Here is a 21,674-nt window from a genome sequence, read left to right as displayed (position 1 = left end):
CACCTGCCTGCATCCTCACTGCAGTGGGATCCTTTCAAACAACACTCCTACCTGCCTTGCCAGTGACAGGATTTGCCCTTCCTTGACTCCGATCTGCTCTCCAGTCATATATGAGCAGATACTTTCTTGAATTTAAAAATGGACAACTGGTAAGTCATCCACAGAGGCAAGTCATTAGTGAGAGACTGGAGTGTCCAGTGGTGTTTGAGGCACTAAGGGATGCTCTGGAAGGGACCCAGACTCCCACAGACCCTGTGCTGAGTCTGCCAGTCACATACACACACAGGTAACATGGGGCACTAGATGTTTAAGTACCTGAATCATCCCTCAGATTTCAGGTCCAAAACTATATCTTAAACAAGGCGTCCAAAGAAGAGTTTCCTGAGTTGATTTTGGAAAATCAACTAGACCAAACAACACTCAGCTAACACACACCTTGCTGCTACTACAAACTATAAGCTTGTTCCTACTTCCCATCAAGTTGCTAACTATGGTGCTGCTTTCCAAGATCTTGTATAAATCTACAAGATGGTACAGAACTAAGCTTTTCTCCCCATCTGTCATTGCCTAACTAACTTCTAATTGCTTAAGCATTCACTGAAATAAATCATGGTCTTCTAAAGATGATTGTATCTTCCTTAGCACTTCTGTCGTTTGCCCAGAAAGCTGCTGCAAGGCTCATACGCCACAGCAGCCCATTTAGGCAGGGAGGCCAAGTCACCTTTACCTCCCTTCACACACTTGCAAACTAAGCTGAATGTTCCCACTGCCCAGCAAGTATCAGCAAGCACTGCTATGTCTCTGAATCCAAGCCATATCCGGCAGACATCAAGTATGCAGATATTCTTAGTAGGACAGAATGGAAAGCAGCATCTCACTTTCTGGTAGCTGTGACAAACACTGTTAACACCTGTGTGGGGCAAGTCCTTTTCCTTTTGCTGCTGGAATTTTGATTTAGTTGAATAGTAGCAACTTTACACCAGCAACAACATATTTCACTTTTCACTTGCGTTCAGTCTTGTTCTTTTTTTAAGTCTATTCAGAAGGCAGTATCTTTTACCAACTAAATTTTAGCAAGGCTGAGTAAGTTAACAGCCAGTCCCATCTGGTTAAGCAACACATTATGAGTACAGGAAACCAGCAGGTCTTAAAACCACACAAAAAAGGACCAATTAACAAAAAATAGAAGCTTTCCACATGACACTAAAGTAAATCCCCTTCTTCCTCTTTGCAAATCTGTAAAAGTACTAAACATTTGCTTGTGTTGAATGTAAAGAAGGTTATAAGAGGAAAGCTGTATCAGCAAGAAAACTTAAGAGACAAACCAAACCACAATCAATGTCCTTATGAACATGGACACTTTTCAGAACCACACAGCACTAATTCAGCAAAGGCAAACCAGTGGTCGCTTACCAATCTCCGTGCACAGCAACTGTGAGATTGCCAAAGTTTAACTGCAAATAATTTTGTCAAATATTCATTCTCTCAATATCACAGTATGACATTTCATATATTACATAGAAACAATAGTATTTATTAAATCAGTGTAAATGGCAGACTTCCTAATGCTATGCAGGTAAAGGGGCACTCTCTGCTTTGTAAAACAATAGTCGCAGTTCTGCTGCTCTGTTAACCCTTCTCTCATAAACTCTTTAGATCAGTCCTTAGCAGCAAATGAAGACGTTGTCTTTTGGGAGAAAAAAAAACAAATTAAAAGGAACAAAAATGTTCTGTTGCAGAAAATAAAAGACTCCAGACATACTCAGGATAGAGTTAACCTTGCTATTAGTACATGATAATCCAGTCTTAACCATAGATTGTAATACAGACTTTTTGAAGTAATTTGCTATCTTTTTAGTAAAGAAATAAAGGTTTAAAGTATTAAACAAGCATTACACTTTAGATATCTAGAGACTTGAACCATGTTTATCCATATTTCTGCAAGCATTGAGTTATTTCAGAGATAAGGACAGTTTGGTTATGTAGCTACTTGGTTAGGAGGGTCTCAATTCCCTCTCTTTTCTCCAGATAATTGGGAAATTCTTGGCTTAGGAGATTGTCACAGCAAGAGGATATGGATGGCCCGGTTGTACACAGCTGCAGGATGGCTTGAGGTTGGCTATGTTCCATCTGTTGTTAAGGTTGAGCCTTCTCAGGGTATCCCCAGCATAAGCTACAAAACCTCTGCCAAGGCAGCATGACTTTGGCCTCAAGAAGTTTATAGCTGTGTTGAGCATTTTTTTAAATGGACAATTCATAGAATCATAGAATCACTAAGTTGGAAGGGACCCACTGGGTCATCGAGTCCAACCATTCCTAACACTCCCTAAACCATGCCCCTCAGGCCCTCGTCCACCTGTCCCTTAAACACCTCCAGAGAAGGTGACTCAACCACCTCCCTGGGCAGTCTCTGCCAGTGCCCAATGACCCCTTCTGTGAAAAAATTTTTCGTGATGTCCAGCCTGAACCTCCCCTGGTGGAGCTTCAGGCCATTCCCTCTTGTCCTGTCCTCTGTCACTTGGGAGAAGAGACCAGCTCCCTCCTCTCCACAACCTCCTTTCAGGTATTGGCGAGAGCAATAAGGTCTCCCCTCAGCCTCTTCTTCTCCAGGATAAACAACCCCAGCTCTCTCAGTCACTCCTCATAAGACTTGTTCTCCAGACCCCTCACCAGCTTCGCTGCTCTTCTCTGGACACACTCCAGAGCCTCAACATCCTTCTTGTGGTGAGGGTCCCAGAACTGAACATAGTACTCAAGGTGTGGTCTCACCAGTGCCGAGTACAGAGGGAGAATAACCTCCCTGGACCTGCTGGTCACGTCGTTTCTGATATAAGCCAAGATGCCACTGGCCTTCTTGGCCACCTGGGCTCATGTCATTCAAGAAAGCCATTTTTCAGCCATTTCTTTTTCCATGGTATCCAAATGGATAAAGAAAAAATACTTCTCTATCCAGAGAGCCTTCTCATCTCTTTTTTGCTAGCTTTGATGTTTCCAGCAGGCCTACGCCAATGATACAATATATTGGAGCTACTGAAAATCGTTTCAAAAAAACCCTGATTACAGAAAGTGTTAGATAAATGAAATTAGATTCTTTGAATCAGATGTAGTTAACTGGTACTCATTACATTGTTTTTAACAATGGTTACCATAAGAAAGCTCAAAACTTGCTCATTCCCAAGCTACTTTCAGCTTTTTACATTTTCCCCAGCCTTTCTGATTCTTAGAATAATAATTTTAAGGAAGAAAAGTAATGGTGATTACATGAGTACTAGATAGGACTTAATTGTTCTTTATTCACGTTTCTCAGCTGAGAAATCACTAAGTGCTTCACTATTAATAGCAACAACATCAAAACTGGGTGTCTGACTACTCTGATGAATAACTTTGTTTGAGACAGAAATCATCTTCCTTTTCCTCAAAGCACATATTAGGTTTCTTGTCAGACTTCAGAGTTAAATAAAACCCGATAAAGATATCTTTCCCTCCCTTGTCTCAGACATTTCATTTTATGCATATTCAGTGATATGATTTATAAAGGCATTGTGAATAACTAACTAAGATGTTCTCCACTTAACCAAGTTCCCAGAGGAACAAAATATTTGAGAAATAAGTAATATGCATACTGTTTCATTCACTAGAAAGAATTTTTAGTACATTAAATAAAGATTATGACTGGGGCACTGAGAAGAACTTCAAGAAATGAGGAAAACAGCTTCAAAAACTTGCTCAGAAAAAAAGATAAGTCTACAAGTGCAGTTATTCTTCTATCTACAGTCATCTGATACACATGGAAGAAAACATTCCTGACATGCTGTGAAGACACAAAGCCCAAAAAACATGCTGAAAAAGACACAGGAGATTTAAGGCATTACAAATTAGATTAATTCCTGCAGAGGAATGAGAAGGCTGTCATGATTTTAAGCAACAGCTGACAGACTTTAAACTACTTCTTTAAAGAAGTTGCCCTTATGACACAATAGCACACAATGATCTGGAACACTCGCCACTTAAATCCATACTAACTGTATCACATCCACATCAGCCACTTTTAGGTATGGAAATTCATTGCAGCAAATCCTACAAGGTGGTCTTACCACATCAATCTACCGCTATCTGCCACAGCGTATCATTGCTTGGCCGTCACTCTGACTACTCTCAGATATCTCTGGACAGGACAGCAGAAGAGTTGTGAGGAAGGCTTTGGAGAAAGACAAATTTGTGGACTTCCAGAGCTCCTTTTCAGCATGCAAGGCCATCAAGTGGAGGTATGAAAGCATCCTGGAAAGGTGCAACAGGCCAACACCGCGTTTTTCAGGGCCAAAGACAGCCCGCTGGGAGAATCAAGACTAAGGTGATAGATGGGATAAGATTTCATCACGTAGATGCAGCAAACGGTCTGCATTTGAAAATATTTTCTCCCAAAACAACCTGCGGGGTTTGGACGCAGAACAGCTGTAAAGAAGTCAAGAAATGTCTGGGTCATCTATGATACTCGCATTACATCCCAAGTGAGGGGCAGTATGGCAATACTGTCGACAATGATCCAGAAAGGAGGATATGAATGTGCTTGGTGTTAACGGAATAAGTGGTCCTACTCAAACACGCTATGACCTAGCTGATGGCTACAGAGACGCCCCTGGAATCCAGTTTGGAAAGATGGAAATAAATCTGGAATAAGCAGTAAATGTGCAATCCACCCACAGAGAGACAAGAAACTGGAGAAGATATTGTGTATGAAAAAAAATAGGGATCAAAAGACAACATGGATTTGGAGGACGAATGAAGATTTCCATGAAGACACAAGGAGCTGTGAAAAGAAAGTGAAGTAGAAACAGTAAACAGAAGTGAGTGTCTTTGCTGAGTTCAAGACTTAATACCGATTAATGTTCCTTAATAGCTTTAAAAATGCCATTCCCACAATTTCTAGAAAATATTACAGACATGAAAGGTGGAATGGCTAATTTAGAGTCACCAATGAAATGGCAGGTGGCTGCAATGTTAATCATCTTTCAAAAGCAGTTGTCACTTAGAGAAAACTACTGTGGCACAGTGAATGGACGCTTCCCATGAAGAAGAACATCAGCTTGCTGGCAGAGAAGAACTCACTGAATCTCTTATGAAATGCTTTGGTTTGTAATTTATTTTATTTATAAAAAGAAGGAGAAAAAAAGAAAAAAGAAGAATCTGTTTTTTCTGACCTCAGGAAACTACTGAAAGGTAACAGCAAAACCCATATCCTAGACTGCTGCCAAATGAGAGTAATGAAAACATGAACTTTAGTCCAGTTTTTCTCAGGAGTTGGACAACTTAGAAGAGGGCTTTGGAAAGAGTTAGCTTAGGACAGAAAAGCAGTCCAGGTGGCTCCATAAGCCACGTGGCTGAGTTCCTCAAGTTGATTTGCTCAGCCCACAGCCCTTCAGGCGAAGCATGACATAGGCTCAGACTCTCTTGACAGAATTCCATATTCAGAAAAATGGTCTGATTCTTACTAACATCTTCATTTCCTTTCCTGTCCAATTTATTTAGGGCATCCAGTAGATGATATGAATTCTCTTCTGCAAACATGTAATTGCAAACTTTAAAATTCTTCTCTAGTTCCAAGTAAATGTCCTTAAGGAAGAAAAACATTGATCAATGGTGAATCATACGCTTGCTCCCTAATTTAAGTAACTTCTTAACTCTAAGGTACCTGAAGGGAAAATGTTTCATGCATGACCTTCAGCTGCAAAGGTTCTGTTCTGCTTTAAAAGCCTTTAAGTATATTTGCAATGTCAAACCTGCAGCAGACATCTTTTTGGCCAGGGACCATCACTCAGTCTAACTCCTGAATGGAAAGGAACACTCAGCACTGAACAAAACAGACAGACCACACATGTCATGTAAGAACATTCTATGCACAGAACTCTAGGTCCCTGAGAAGGCAGATAGAAAAAAGGCAAAATCATTTTTTGTATCTTTATAATAGCACACAGACATATTCCAACTTGCTTTCAAAGTTTGATGGTTATTCATAATAATTCCTTTGAACATGTCCCAGATGTCCCCTGAACATCTCAAAATTAGAAGCTACATAGGAGTTATTTGTCAGAGATATACTTAAGCTTATTGTCATTTGGTCTTTCTTGGTTGCAATAGATTGTCAGGCAGTATACACTGAAATATATAAACATACCAGAGATCACACTGAAATATATCCTGGCAAATCTGTTCCAAGGGGGTACATTTCCTAGCTGTACAACTATATATCAAGAGGAATAATTCAAATCACACTTACTACAACGTCAGCAGAACATGTGAAAAAACACTATTTTAACTTCTTCAGGAAGCTGGTGAATTTTCTATACCAGGTTCTACTTTTGCAGAACAAAGCCTAGGCAACATCCAAGGGTAATGGAGTTAGACATAAATCTTCAGGAAAATCTGCCCTGGGATGCATTTCTATTTAGAAGGCAGTTTTAATTTATAAAATATGATTCCATGGGTGTATCTACTCATCTCTTTTCCTCTTTGTAAAATAAATCATACTATAACATCTCAGCAATTCATACTCGGATATCAACAGCTTCAGAATTGTCTTACCCTACTCAGAAATGGAACAGACGCACCATTCAGTTTTTTCACTGTATATTTAAGCATTTACTATACATACAGATGCTGTAAACAATATATAAAAGTACAAGGAGTTAGAAGAGTCCTTACCGTAAGTGAGAATGTACAGTGGTTTTCCATTAGTATCCATAGTGGTTAGGCAAGGAGCTTTCGGTGAGATGGTCCCCCATCGCTGCAAAGCTGCTTCCAGAGAAGGCGGCCAATTTGTAACCACACCTAATTGTTCCCCACGCATAGCCAACATCTGAGCTCCTTCTGGCTTTGGCTGGTTTGGATCTGGCTGTTGAACTTATGATTATGAAAAGACATACAGTTACCATGTAAATTCTATACCTTGTGTACACCTGTGTAACCAAGAGACTAAGTTACCTTTGCAAAATATCCTGAAAATAATAACACGTTAGAAGGTACTGAGAAACTAGAGAAATACAACAGAACAGTTAATGTTTAACAGAGATGAAGTAACTGAAACATTGCAGGAATGTACATGCTTATCCTTACTCTAGATCTGCAAGCAGGGAAAGAAACTGCTGAGGCAGCATGCATATATTTATCTTTGAAATAATCAACTTTTCTTTATTCCTAAAGACAGATGGAGAATACTTCTTCCTGGCAAAATTCAGTAATGAGATGAATTGCAGAACTACTGAAAAAATGTACTTTAACAAGTCATCAGTAATAGATTGATTTAAGTCATGTTCTCTTCCAGTGATTTCTTATAAAGTACTATGAAGACTACTCAAATCACCACATCCTGGTGAATCTTAATTCTCCAAGCACTGGCCTCCTTTAAAAAAAAAAAAAACAAACCATTTATTGACCTTATTCTATTTAGTTCATTTTTTCAATGCTTCTCTCTTTTGCAAAGGATGTGTAAAACTTTTAACATGCTTCCTCACTGACAGTTTTTCTCATATTGGTGTTCAAAAGCAATGACTGTAACCCACAGACGAATGTTCTCAAAGCAAATCTTCCCTCCACTGTCTTCCATGGTTTCTTTACAAGCAGAACCAGGAGCTGAGCAAACAAGAGAGATTTCTGACTTTACAGCTCTACTTCCAAGCTCAGTACAAGCAGATTCCACTGAATACCAATACTTTTTGTTACTTGCCAGTACAGGGAAGGCTTACTTAGCTTTCCAGGAAGTCAACGTGTGAGACAAACATTTTACAGAGCTTTAATAAGAGATCCCCAAACCTTTTGAAAAACAGTCATTTTACCTTCTAACAATTCCTCAAAGTCATCTACAAAGAACTCTCGTAATGGTGGTCGTTTGGGCCGTTTTAGTGTATTGACCAGCTGCTGAATCTTTGCTGACACTCTGCTGCTCACTGGTACTCCTGCAGGACAGGGATCAATGGAGACATCAGTCGACTGCTACGCTGAACACTGCCAGATGTTAAGTGGGGTAAGAAAAAGGCTAGGACTGCAAGGCCACCACAACTACAGTTTCATGCCATATCGTGACTCAGGTATTCAACATTAAGACATTAATATTATTTCAGTAAAAAGGAACAATGACGCCTAGTTTAAATAAAAACAATACAACAATGTCAGAGCTTGCAAAATTAGAGGGGAAACAGCACACAGACTAAGGGAGAGAAGCACAGCAAAAAAACCCTCCCTACAGCAAATGTCAGTAATCTTAGAGAACTTTCCTAGGTGACACTGGTAACGGTCAGTGAGAAGCCAGGCATCTGCTCTCCCCATGATCACTAGTCATTCCAAAACTGTCTGACTAGATTGCAGCTCGGCAAGAAGTGTGGGTCATCGGCTCCGATGCATCACTTATTCTGGTTGTTCTTTACACTGTAGTGGACATTGTCCAGTATCGGTCTTAAGCATGGTTTATCTTTGTGTTACTTCAGCATGACCCTGTATTCTCTGAACATCCCTACAGTCCAATCCCACTAGCCAGCAATCTCCAAAGGGAGAGTGCTTGCCCGGACAGCACTCTGGAAAACACAATTCTGAAGAGGAGCATGGGGCAAGGGGCACTTTTATAATATAATACCATCAATCACCTCCCCCTCCCTTTTCTCTAGTTGAGGGAAAAGCCTCTGGAATGTTCACATCATCTGTTCCTGAACTAATAGCTTTCTGTCACTGCATTGCAGGAATTTCAACTTCCTACCCTTCCATAAGGGTGGCTCCAAAACTTTTACCAAGTGAATTTTAGAGCTGAAGCTGCTAAGTTTAGATGTGATACACTTGGTCAACAATTCCAGACCTTGCTGAAATATTATTTATTAAGTTTTAGAAAAGAGGAGCAGTAAATAAGGAAGGGTTTACAAATAACTGTTTTTCAAAAAAAAAAAAAACCACAAAACCAAAACCAAAAAACAACAAACCTCAGAAAATAAACCTTCAAAGGCGTCACTTTTCAAGAAGTAGCCATCCTAGCTTGTCATATTCTTTGTCATTTAAAAAAAACCAAACTAGCTGCAACGAGGCAGCCTGATAAAAGCACATTCATTGCTTTCTTTTGCCAAAAAAATTTTACAGGGAATCAGCTCTGCTGATTAAGAAATATTTCATTATGTCAGCTTCATTTATACTAGTTTATTTTAGGACTGTAAAGATGCTGCAACTCTTTACATGTTTGTAAGTGAAAAGTGTCCAGAAGAAACAAAGAGCAGATGTATACAGAAACCACTAAAAAGGTTATGATACTCAAAAAAACCCCATTTTGCTTTGTGAACATACCATCACCCGTCTCCATAAGTTCAGCATTTCCATATTTTGGTGCCACCCGTGCTGTTGATCCTTGTGGTCTTTCTACTTGTATTGAGTGTTCTGAGGTGTAAGTGGTAACATCTGGAGGGGCAGAATGATTTTCTGTGAAAAATAAGTTGAAAGGTTTAACCATGTACCTCCAGTGTTGAAGGGCAGAAAAGCAAAGCGGAGAGGAAAAGACACCATTTGATACTTTTTTCCACAACATTGGAACAGGTGTTAAAGTTAATGCACAAAATCAACACATGCAACTATGATGTACAGTATGATCTTAACAAATAAAGTTTCCACTGATTAAAACAGGTGCTGTATATCTGCAACCATACACGCAATAGGCTAAAAAAATGATAAGATTAGGTTGTAGGCTCTCCCCTGACATTTAATTTTATACTAAGTTAAAGCTTAAAGTTTCTGAACAGCCTCAAAATGAAAAGATCAAAAAAAATACAGTTGTGATAGATTATTGCATCATTTTTCCTAAATAAAAAGCATGTTGTTAATCACTTGCAAGGGCCAACGCATATCACTTTTATAACCTCCGTATTTTGAATATGCCCATTTTAAGTTAAGAAAGTAATTTGTTCATATATTAGGAAAAAATCAATGGTAGCATGGTTGGAATCCAGAAAGAAAATGTAAAGAAAGATGAACTTTGCATTCTGTGTGGACATTTGCTTGTCTACTATTTTCAGACAGAGCTATTTCAATTCTTCTGTGTAACAAAGACTTGCTTTCCAAAAAGTAAATACAATTTGGTCTGACTCATGCTGGCACTGCTGAACAATTCCACAGAACTAATCTTTCTCTTTCATAGCCTGATAACTCAGCATGCTACCACTGTTCGTTCTCCTATGTTTTCAACTCTGAGTCTGTATTACCTACGTACTTGTGCTATTTTTATAGGTTGTCTCATATTTTTTTCCAGGTTTTTATCAGCATTAGAGTAGATAGGAGATAAATATGATGAGCAAATAACAACTTCTCTCTAGATCGAGATAAATGTTTCCCAGCTGTCTCTGAGGCACAAAAGAAGGTAGGTTTTCATTCTGCTACCGTGAAGACGAATGCGCTCATTTTTACAACATGGTAAAAGTCTTTAAAAATGTAAAAATTCTGCAAAAACTTCATCGTGTTCCAACACTGTTTTCAAACTGTGCTTTTTATTAAATCTGTCCTATAAGAATTATGGTGCAGTAGACTTTACTATAACACCAGCTTTACAGTAACTTTCCCTCAAATGTAATTTTAAAGCATTTTCAGGAGTCTTAAACTTCAAATCATTGTAATTCTTGTCCATTCAATCCCAAATTCACGATCAACACAGATAACTAATTTTTATGGCTAAACATGCAGTAACAGGATGCTATATTAGATATCTATTTTGTATACTCTGCATTTGAAGCTAGCATTTAATGGACAATCATCATGAAATATTAAGACATGTTATTAATGCCTGTAGCTGTTATTTCATGTTTATATTCGTGAACATCTTAAGGACTCAACTTTATCACTCAACCAGGGCATCTGGTTGAGGAAAACATGAGATGGCTTTTATAACGCAACTCAAAAACCTCCTGCGTCTTATACAGAATCATAGAACAGTCAGGATGGAAGAGACCTTAAAGATCACCTAGTTCCAACACCCCCAGCCATGGGCAGGGACACACTAGATGAGGCTGCCCAAGGCCCCATCCAGTCTGGCCTTGAACACCTCCAGGGATGGGGCAGCCACAACATCCTTGGTGAAGAAAGTCTTCCTAATGTCTAGTCTAAATCTGCCCATCTCCAGTTTATACCTGTTCCCCCTCATCCTATCACCACAAGCCTTTATGAATAGCCCCTCTCCAGCTTTCTTGTATGCCCCTTTCAGGTACTGGAAGGTCACTATAAGATTTCCTCGAAGCCTTCTCTTTGAGCCTTTTGAGTCTGATCATGTCCACTGTTATCATTTTACCGAAACAAACCCCTTATACGGTGCTGTAAGTGACCAACTGATGTATAACAGCATGAACCATGAAGCTTATGCTGATAATTGTTTGAATAATGTCTTCATTATACATGTCTTGTCATTATCAACTGTTTTAGACACGGCACAATTTTTGCCCTTTCTTGCTAAGTGGCAAGAGCTTTTTAAAGGTCATAATTGAATTACCCAAGAACTAAGTCAATTAAAAAATGCTGATGTTTATCTTTTACCTTTTACTTATAAAGTAGTTTCGGTATACACATAGGAGAGAAGATCACAACTAAAATAATAATTATATGTAGCCAGTAATTAGTAACATGAGAAGGTATTTTAAAGTTAGCTATAATTGTTCACATCTTTCTCAAGAAGTATTCCCATCTTTCAGACTTTAAGGCAAACTGAACTGCGGTTAAAGTATCTCCTTTCAGGTTTTAGCACTAAGATGATTTTTTTTTTAATGTGAGGGAGAGAAGATACACGACTCAAAGCATCACAGAGCAGAGATGCTCTCCCTTCAGATTTACACACTTGAAACCAAATACTACTTTATAACACATGGTGCCAAATAAGGTGAAATGACATGACAAAGAAGCTTCCTGCTCTTTTGTAAAAGAGTTTCCTTTTGAACAAGCAGCATTGGCATGTAAAATTATTTACATTTCCATTAAGAAAAACCCTTATCCAGCAGAAGAAGAACATTAAGGTTTGTCGTGCTGTGTTCCTTTAGAGTATCTGCTTAACAGATGTCTTATCATGGCAGTATCTACAGCTGTAGGTTTCACCCATTAGATTTACGAATCCACTGTTGGTCCCCTTGTCAGAGTCAGGCTTGGAGAAATGAAAGCCGTTCAGACAAAAATTTGGCCTGAATGACTTCTAAAGAAAAATATAATTGTTACATTATGTGAAACGTACCCTTTTTTGTACAGAAGAGCCAATTCAGGCTTAGACTAAGCACAAAATCTACATAGAGCTGGCTGGTCTTATGTCAGGTAACTTGAAGCACTGTTTGAGGTTTAGTTAAGAATAATGATCCCGACACATCTGTTGACTAAAAGTAGAAATTGTGACAGCTGCATGACTTCAAAGCATTTCCTCCATCAAACACACATATTTGTGTCACCTTCCCTTCCCATCTCCTTCAATATACTTGCATTAGAAGATCACAGACAGAACAGCTGTTTCCAGTTAAGCCTCTCTTCATGTCTCCCACTGGATTGATATAATTTACCACATTTCATGAAAATCAAAAAGAACCAACAATGCAGAGCACATTGACTTTAGAATAGAGTGTGTGCACTGACAGAGCTCTATGTTTAAGGAGAAGCAAAGAGATGGAGGAATACTTTCCAGTGGAAGTTTGGAAGCAAACATAAGAACCAGGTATTTGAAAAGTCTTCACAAACTCAAAAAGCACCCTGCAGTACTATACTTGAAGAAAATGTAGCTTTTTCTCCCAAATAAGCTGGCTCTTCTGGCTGTCAGGGAAGAGAAATCCAGAGTCAGAGCTGTGGCTTTTTTCCATCTGCAGTGTTTCGCCCATATTGATGTCCAGGTAATAGAGTGTTTTAAACTAGTCTCCTGTACTGTAATCTAACTATGCCTCTTAGAACAAATAATAACTTTCAGGTTGTCAGAAAACTATCAGTCGTGCCTTATGGCATGTGTTTTTATATTTACTTTATTAGACATCTATGTAGCCTTTAATTTGGATAGAGGCCTTTGATTTTCAAACAGAAACATATTTGAAGCATAAAAAAGAAGCATTAAATTCACCAACAGGATCAAAATTTTGTAGTGAGATGTTTAACTCTTTATATAAATTTACAGTCATAGGTAAATGCAGTGTGAATTTCATTACATGAACTTTCTGAGCTTTGGGATGTGCTTTCTCTCCTTGATTTTTTTGTACAGATCAACAAAATATATTACAGACAAATTAAAGACTAGAAATATATACAGTACTGAGCTGAAGATGGGTGAAAACATTAGATATTATTTATGTGTTTCATTGCTTTGACCTCTAAGCTCAAGAATTACCCAACACAATTGTGAAACTCATGCCAAACAAGAGTTTCTACCTGTAGCTTAGTACAAACACCTGAACATCTTAAAGCTAAGAACAAACATTTCAGAAAATCATAGAATAGTTAGGGTTGGAAGGGACCTTAAAGATCATCTAGTCCCAACCCCCCCTGCCATGGGCAGGGACATCCTTGAACACCTCCAGGGATGGGGCATCAATAGCTTCCCTGGGCAACCTGTGCCAGTGTCTCACCACTCTCATGGTGAAGAAATTCTTCCTTATGTCTAGTCTAAATCTGCCCCTCTCCAGTTTACAGCCGTTGCCTCTAGTCCTATCACTACATGCCTTTGTGAACAGTCCCTACCCAGCTTTCTTGTAGCCCCTCCAGGTACTGGAAGGTCACTACAAGATCTCCTCAGAGCCTTCTCTTCTCCAGGCTGAACAAGCCCAACTCTCTCAGCTTGTCCTCATGGCAGAGGTACTCCAGCCCTCATCCTTGCAGACCTCCTCTGGACCCGTTCCAACAGTTCACTTCCTTCTTATGTTGAGGATTCCAGAGCAGGACATAATACTCCAGGTGAGGTCTCACAAGAGAGGAATAGAGGGGCAGAAACACCTCCCTTGCCCTGCTGGCCACGCTTCTTTTCATGCAGCCCAGGATACGGGTGGCCTTCTGGTCTGCGAGCACACATTGCTGGCTCATGTTGAGCTTCTCATTGACCAGCACCCCCAATGCCTTCTCTGCAAGGCTGCTCTCAATCACGTCATCCCCCATCCCGTATTGAAATCGAGGATTGCCCCTATTCAAGTGTAGAACCTTGCACTTTACCATTAAAGGACTTCCGTGTTGCCCCATAAATTTATATTTATCAAAACCAGGATCTTCAGAGTATGGCAGTATGTCTTCACATCTTGTAGGCTGATCTGTCTCTGGAGAACAACTCCTTAGATCAAAGAAACATGAAGCCATGGGAATACATGTTCTTTGTAATCAAGAACAAATTGTCTCCAGTAGCTGAGGAGCTTCAGAGAACAGGATTATTCTTCTCCCTTGCCTTCTCTTCTACCAAAAAGGACTTTTCATCTATGATCACTGGCATACTGACTCTGAAAGAGTAAGGCTCTCTGTGCTAACCTTCAAATCTATTACCTCTTAGAATACTTTTAAATGTGAAATCCACCTCCTCAGTTTGAAAGAAACAAAAGAGCCATTTAATTTCAAATTCTTACAGAAAGCAGCTCACCCATGAAGAAATCTATCTTAGAGTTATCATCTGTACAGTTGCTCTTATATTTCCCGTTCTTAGCAAAAACGACTGATGGTAACCTTAAGATCACAGTCTGAATCTGTTAGCAGATATCACTCATATCTAGCATCCAAATAATCTTTACATTACTACACTCCAGCTACAGTCCAACTAGAGATGTAAACTAAAGTATTTTTTGGTCAGAACAAATAAGATTATGTATAAATTGAGATAAGGCTAACTGCTTCCTTCAAAGAAGAGATCTTACCAGTCAACAGCAACAAGATAAAATAGAAGAAATAAAAGAAGTAGTATTTTTCCTCTTCTGCAGAATACTGCCATCTTGATTTAGCCCTATCAATGCTGTATTATTTATCGCAAACTCAGTGATTATAAAAGTAGACTTACTGTGCCAGATTTAAAATCACTGAAATGTCACATTATAAAGAAACTATATTTAAAGACACATTAAGACTTGGTGTGTGAGTAATGCAACCTTTTAGGGGTTGCATAAATTTAATTCTCTATGCCATAATTTCCTCTAGCATTTTGAGATGAAGTCACAAAAAATAACTAAATGCAATGATTAATGCATTCAGAAATGTATGTGTTTCTTAAACAAGGTTCTAAGCTATTAATTTAGCATGAATTTAAGACTACAATAGAAATTCTTCCCTTGACTGCAATTCAGCAATTCCAGATCATGGTGAGATGGTTACTTATCTGCTTATACTTACATCAAGCTACATTTAGAGCAAAAAAAAAGAATATGGACTACTGTTCCAGCACATAAAATCAGGGACATTTAAGATGCTTTCATGTATGTCATTACATATACTTGAAAAGGAATGATCAGTCAAGGAAAAGTCACACAAAAATGCATTTTGTAAATGTAGTAGAATTGTAGCCACATTGCTTTACCTGTTCAAATATAGATTCCAACAAGTTTTCAACAAGGTAACCCAAAATACACAGCCCCAGCACAAATGCACCCAAACCACTGTACGATAAACAGCAGCTACTGGAGAATGAAAGGAAAACAAGACTTGCTTTCCATGTGCCTAATTGAAAAGCTGCCTCATTTTGATGAAGACTTAACATCAATGGCACAATATTCAGAAATAATTAATGTCTGTGGAGCTTAACCATAATGGAAAGGAAGCTTTGACTTCCTAGAATCTTTCTAAAGGCTATAAATAAGCTACTAGTAATAACAAAAACTCTCTTCTATGAAGATATGTAATAGTCTTTTTCCAACTATTATAATAGCTAGATAACCCAGTCCAAATATTCTAGATTCAATTAAGGGGAGAAAACAATATGTTTAAGAGGACGTACAGTCAACAGAATTATCAAAACCCACTCAAACTACACAATTAAAGTGGTGCAGCAGTAGGGAAAACTTGAATGCAAGCAATCCCTAAAGCTGCATGCTCTGATTTTCCTTACTGACAGATCTTACAGAGATTTTTTTTTAGTGCTAAATACTGGAAGACACACAACTGCACATTTCACAATATTTGGGAGTCAACAGTTAGACCCTCTTTGCCACAACATAAGTTTACTCCTAAATCTAAATTGCTACTTTTTTTTTAGCTCACAAAATAAGAACATAGGACTTTCTCTCCATATATGTAAACAGAAAAAAAAAGAAAGAAGAAAAAGCACAGAAAAGACTTCATACAACAGCAGCATCTGAATGTGAGAGACAAAATCCATGTTAAACCGGACATACTTAAAATGTCCATATACTAACCTATATGCGTTTGAGCCATAACATCAGCTAGTCTGTGTGCAGCACCACTGCCTCCACTTTGTGTCGAGGAGGAGGAAGTAGTTGACGTGGTAGAGCCGTGGATCGCTTGACTGATCCAATGTTCCATGTTTATACTCCCTTGACTGGAGGTGGGAGTACCCTGGGAGTCTCCCTGTACGGAGCCTTCATCTTCTGAACCAGAAGAAGTATCTAGCAATTAAAAACAGCCTGTTTACTTGCAGTGCTTTGGGGTTTTCTTAACAGAAATAAGGCATGTTCGTATTACATATCTAAAGATAACTGCCATTAAGAAAATTCATGAAGGTAGGGCAAACATAGTAAGAGAAGTCTGTGACACCGAAAGCCCCGAAATGAAGTCAATTGCTAACTGTGCACTGAGAGAACTTTCCTGCTCTAATGACATGGCTTGTGAATTACTGTACAAAAATAAGGATAACAAGAGATTTCCTTTATAATGTGTGGCTTGAGAATCTTCTGAAGAACTCCAACCATGCATTAACAGTGCAGAATATCCAACAAACTTTCCCAAGCTCTCTCTACAAATTCTGTGAAAAACTTTTCCAGTTGTAGAAAGTCGAATCCTCAGTAAGAAACAGCATCCCAGCTGGGTTCAGCGAGTATGAGAATGCATGACATGTGGGGTATAATCACAGACTAGCAGGTAAAAGAGCAGCTACATTTGAAAAGGAGTGGCACAACTAATTGTAAAGACAATGTTCCGTTATAGTGTTAGGGAATAAACTAGAAACTTGAAAGGAACTTCGAGTCACAGAAAGTATGACAAGCTGGCCATAGTTAGGTCATCATAAGACCAAAAGGACCAATGTAAGTTGAGGTAACACCAAGAGCAAAGCAATCATGTGAACTGTCCCAGTTGACTCTCCAACCGTTCAGTTCACCTTCTCCTCTTCAAACACACCTCAATGTTATGCTCAGTGGGCTTCAAATGACATTTCCATTACTATCTATGCAGCTACTGGAGATTATCAGTTCAGAGCAGCACAAAGAATCATCTTAAAAATACTCATAAAATACACAAAGATGCTCACCTGGTGGTGTGTAGGCATCCATTGATGTTTGCACCACCAATGAACGTCGTTTTGAGGGCATGGGGACTGCCATTTTCCTTTCTTTATGTTTGGCAAGGGCTGCCTGAACTGCTTCTGTGTGGACATCTGAAAGAAAAGAGAGATTTCAAGCTAGCATTCAGACAGAAGTGAGCTGTTTGTTTGTGCATTCAGTGCACCTGCGCACAGGTTTGTTTGTACGCCAGCAAGGCTGACAACGCATATCAAATGATGAAAGGCCAGGAACGCATGGGATCTCAGAGAGACTGCATGAGTTCTCCTCACTGTAGAAAAAGCAGCTATAGCAAAAAGTGCTGTACTGACAAACAAGCCTTTTGAGCTGTTTGATATTCCCAGAACAGCGTTGCAGTATCTGAAAAGTAGGCACTCCACTTCCCCAGCACAAATCTCCGTTTCACCAAGAGCTGTTACTTCAGCAACCATCACTGTTTTCAGTGAAAGCGCAGTGTATTAACTTTGCCTGTTTTTTAAATGAATGAGGATTTAAATTTACACACAAGTCACACAAACTAAGTGAACAGGAACATTTGCTTGGAAGGAAAGAGGTATGTGAAATGCCACAACAGAAAATGGCAGCAGGTTCCCCGATCCAAAATCCTCTTCCCAACTCCTTCACTTGGCTTTATTCACAGAAAACTAAGTATTATTAGGGTTGGCCTCAGGTGGAATGAGAATTAAAAATAGAAGGCCTTGTGCTTCGCAGGCGTGTGCTACACACAGCTCGCATCAACTGGCTCCAAAGCATCCAACAGATCCCTTCTCCACAGGGACATCCCCAGTGAAGAGCTTTCCTACCTTTCACATCTATATATAGCTGTCTGCCTCCCAAGTCCAAAAAGGCCATTTATTGAGTCTGAAAGACACTAGTGACATGTTTTGATTAATTACTTTGTTTTGTGCAAATATTTAATTACTACCATAAGTATAATTCGAAATAAGTTGACCTTTAGCTTACACCTTGCACTATTTGTCTCCGTATTTCTGTGGGTTTGGGATAAGGAGACTTTTTGCATATGGGAGACTGGATACAAAACACATGGCAGAAAACAAAAGTCTCTTCTAATGGTTGCCACACACAACCATCTGGCACACAACCGGAAGAACCTTGGACGTTGTCTTTTAACCAGTCACTGCTAGTCATGTGTAGGAAAAGTTGCAACTGGTATGTACTATTTAGCTGTTCCCATTTGTGGAGAAGCAGCATAGTGAAGCAGGTTTAATACAGAGTGACACCACTTCTGCTGCTCAATCTGTTTGAAGACCACCCTTGTAGGCTGGTTTGGCAGCTAGTTTGGCACACTCCTGCATCGATGTGCTGGCAGCTCTGAACAGGCAATGTTCCCCAGGAAAAACCGCAGGATAGAGAAAAGTATATATCTCTTCATTTAAAGAGTCGTTGGTTGGATAACATTGGTGTAAGTAATTGGTTTTAAGTAACAACTGGGAGGGATGACTGGAAGTGTTCGATGATCCACTCGGCTGATAAGCCGCTATGTCTCATTTTTAAAAATAGCGTTCCCTATTGTCTGCTAGGGTTTAAACACCTCCCAGTGGAAAGACTGTATGGAAGAGTAAGTCTAAGTCAAAGAACATTATCAGCTGCTTTTGTGTGTGGGTTTCTGCTTTTGTTTTAAATCATGAAGAGGATGAGCACGTCAGTGAAAGCAAAGTAAGAAAAGTAAACAGCAAAGCTGGAAAAGAAACGCAAAAGATAAGAGCGTTATGCAGCTGATAGACCAAAACGGAGGAAGACTGCATGCTAACATCAAACCAGAAAACAATTTCTGCCCTGTCAAGTCATTATTTTAAAGTAGAAGGTTTAAAGTCTTTTTATAATTAAAACCTGATGAAAAGTTTATGTGAAACCTATCAGGCCAAAAAAATAAATAGTGTCTTTACCTAACATCACGTCCCTGAGATAAATTCCTACCTGCTCACTCTACATCTATTCCAACAATGTATGCAGGACTGAACATGCTCACTAGTAGTTTTTCTTATCCAGCAGACAGGGAAAATTCTTGGTTTTCCTTCAAAGGATAGTAATTAAATATTAAGTAGTAAAAAATTAACTTTCACTTATTAAAAAAATACCAAAATTCTACAGCAGTTTTTTGAAAGAGAATACATTTTGCTGATCAAGACAAGAAGAATTATTTGTGTATTACTGTGTTTAGGATTGTTTTTTACTGTAATCATTAGGAGGGAGATGAGGTGTAAGTCAAATTTTTCAGAAGTTTTTTAAAGGAGGACAGCAAACAGAAAATTATTATTAAAATTCTTAGTGACAGCTGGATACTGACTCTTCACTTGCTAATTGTTTGATTTCTTTTTTGACGCCCTTGATGTAGAAGGTAAACTCATCAGTTTAATCAAAAAATACTTTGCAGGGTTTTGATTTTCAAATGAGTCCATGGGAGTCCAGGAATCAAATTGTTTTCTTAATAAAGCACATGCCTGATAAGTTTGTTTGTAGTGGGTTACTGTGGAATAAACCAAAGCAGATTACTAAAAAAAGCAACCCCAAAATGCCACAGGAAAGTAAACACAATAGAAAAGATAAGAAAATCTGAATAAACAAGAGGAAACCTGACTGGGAAGAAGGAACACACACACACACCTGCTCCCAGCCCAGCCTGCAAGGTCAACTATTCAGAAGGCATTATTTAAGGGTATGGAGGCTACCGAAAGAAAATAGGACACATGTCTCAAAAAGGCTGAGGACAGACTGTCCAGAGATGGTCCAGGAATTATCAGCAAAAGCTTAGGAAGAGAAGAAAAAGGGCAGCAGAAACACACAACCTTGTTTGAAAAAATCTTTTCACATTTTCTCCCAGGAATAAAACTCTTGGCTACACGAAGTGTCTCTAATCATATAAAGAAAGGCTAAGGATTAGATAAAGAATGAATAACAGTCTATATAGTTTATAGAGTCTTCTTTTTGAATGAAAACCTATTAATGGGTGCTGAGGATTCTCTTCAACCTATTCTGACAGTCTTCTGTAGAGTTGGACTCTCTAAGCTAATGAACAGCGTTCAAGACATTAATACCTAAAGACTAAGTACTGAGAAATCAGTGAGATTGAGGAAAGCCAGACTGATACTTAAGAATTGCACTTGCGAATAACTCGGGTTGCAACATCTATGCTGTAAGAACAGCAAGACAGAACAGTAAATCACAGAATCACAGAATCACCAGGTTGGAAAGGACCCACTGGATCATCGAGTCCAACCATTCCTAACACTCCCTAAACCATGTCCCTAAGCACTTCATCCACCCTTTCCTTAAACACCTCCAGGGAAGGCGACTCGACCACCTCCCTGGGCAGCCTCTGCCAGTGCCCAATGACTCTTTCTGTGAAGAATTTTTTTCTGATATCCAACCTGAACCTAGGTTTGTTCCCATCAAATATCAGCTTCAGTTATACACTCTTCATACTCTGACTTTGCTTTTCTATAGGTTTTAGCTTTGCATTTCTCATCTACAATCCAACTTTGCTCATGCATCATGAGGAATAAAAATACAAGTAGTCATCTCTTTTCATAGTTTTATGAAGCAGGGATTTAAACCTAAACTGAAACATGTATTCCTTACCAAAGGGTGACCCTTGTGAATTACTTCTCAGCAACTTTAGCAAGTGTGGTAGACCTTTACTTTTATCTTGGTCAAAGGTAAGCTATGGTGTCCATCATACTGTATGTGACCCATTCTCTCCCACTGCTTGCCCATAATCTGTCCCCAGCAGCTACTGAAAAAATACAAGAGTTATTGGAAACTCCTTGTTCACTAAATGAAGGAAACATTTGTGATACACACTAGAACAAACTATAATGAGGGTAAGAAACATATCCAAGTTCCCTCAGGATGGGAAACTGCTTATAGCCCTGAATCCCATCAGCATAAAGGAGTTGTATTCTCCACATATCACATAGAGCATCAGCAGAGAACATCACATCAGGATGTCAAATTGTCTCTAGCTGGGTGACGTCCTTTGTCTTGCAAGTCTGACAAAAGTGTCTGAATTGTCTTCTCAAACCACTCTGGTACATTCAGGCTGAAATGAACCAATCACATTGTGATGGAGCATTTCTGTAAAATACAGATTTTTTGTTACTTTTTCCTGAAGAAAAAAAAATGATTCTAATATGAATGTTTTTCTCCAGAAAAGCCACAAAATTAGTAGCTTTAATCAAAAAAAAAAAAAAATCAACAAAAAAATCCACCTCC

The 21,674-nt window shown here is 38.9% G+C and overlaps 1 protein-coding gene across 5 annotated transcripts in view; it reads right to left on the bottom strand.

Annotated features, from left to right (window-relative positions):
- Positions 1 to 21,674, bottom strand: part of DIP2C (disco interacting protein 2 homolog C) — a 326,524-nt gene that overhangs the window by 103,144 nt on the left and 201,706 nt on the right. For 4 of the 5 annotated variants that reach the window (XM_054058186.1, XM_054058183.1, XM_054058184.1 and 1 more), the window contains 5 exons: positions 17,411 to 17,536; positions 16,341 to 16,550; positions 9,316 to 9,447; positions 7,830 to 7,949; positions 6,700 to 6,897 (listed from right to left, as the gene is read on the bottom strand). In XM_054058186.1, the coding sequence (XP_053914161.1) occupies positions 6,700 to 6,897; positions 7,830 to 7,949; positions 9,316 to 9,447; positions 16,341 to 16,550; positions 17,411 to 17,536 (786 nt within the window). The remainder of the gene's footprint in view (positions 1 to 6,699; positions 6,898 to 7,829; positions 7,950 to 9,315; positions 9,448 to 16,340; positions 16,551 to 17,410; positions 17,537 to 21,674) is intronic. The other variant, XM_054058185.1, reaches the window with a different exon arrangement.

The sequence above is a fragment of the Cuculus canorus genome, chromosome 2 (assembly GCF_017976375.1).
Source record: "Cuculus canorus isolate bCucCan1 chromosome 2, bCucCan1.pri, whole genome shotgun sequence".
Lineage (NCBI taxonomy): Eukaryota > Metazoa > Chordata > Aves > Cuculiformes > Cuculidae > Cuculus > Cuculus canorus.
The sequence above is the reverse complement of the archived record's forward strand: the minus strand, read 5'-3'. Positions and strand labels throughout refer to the sequence as shown.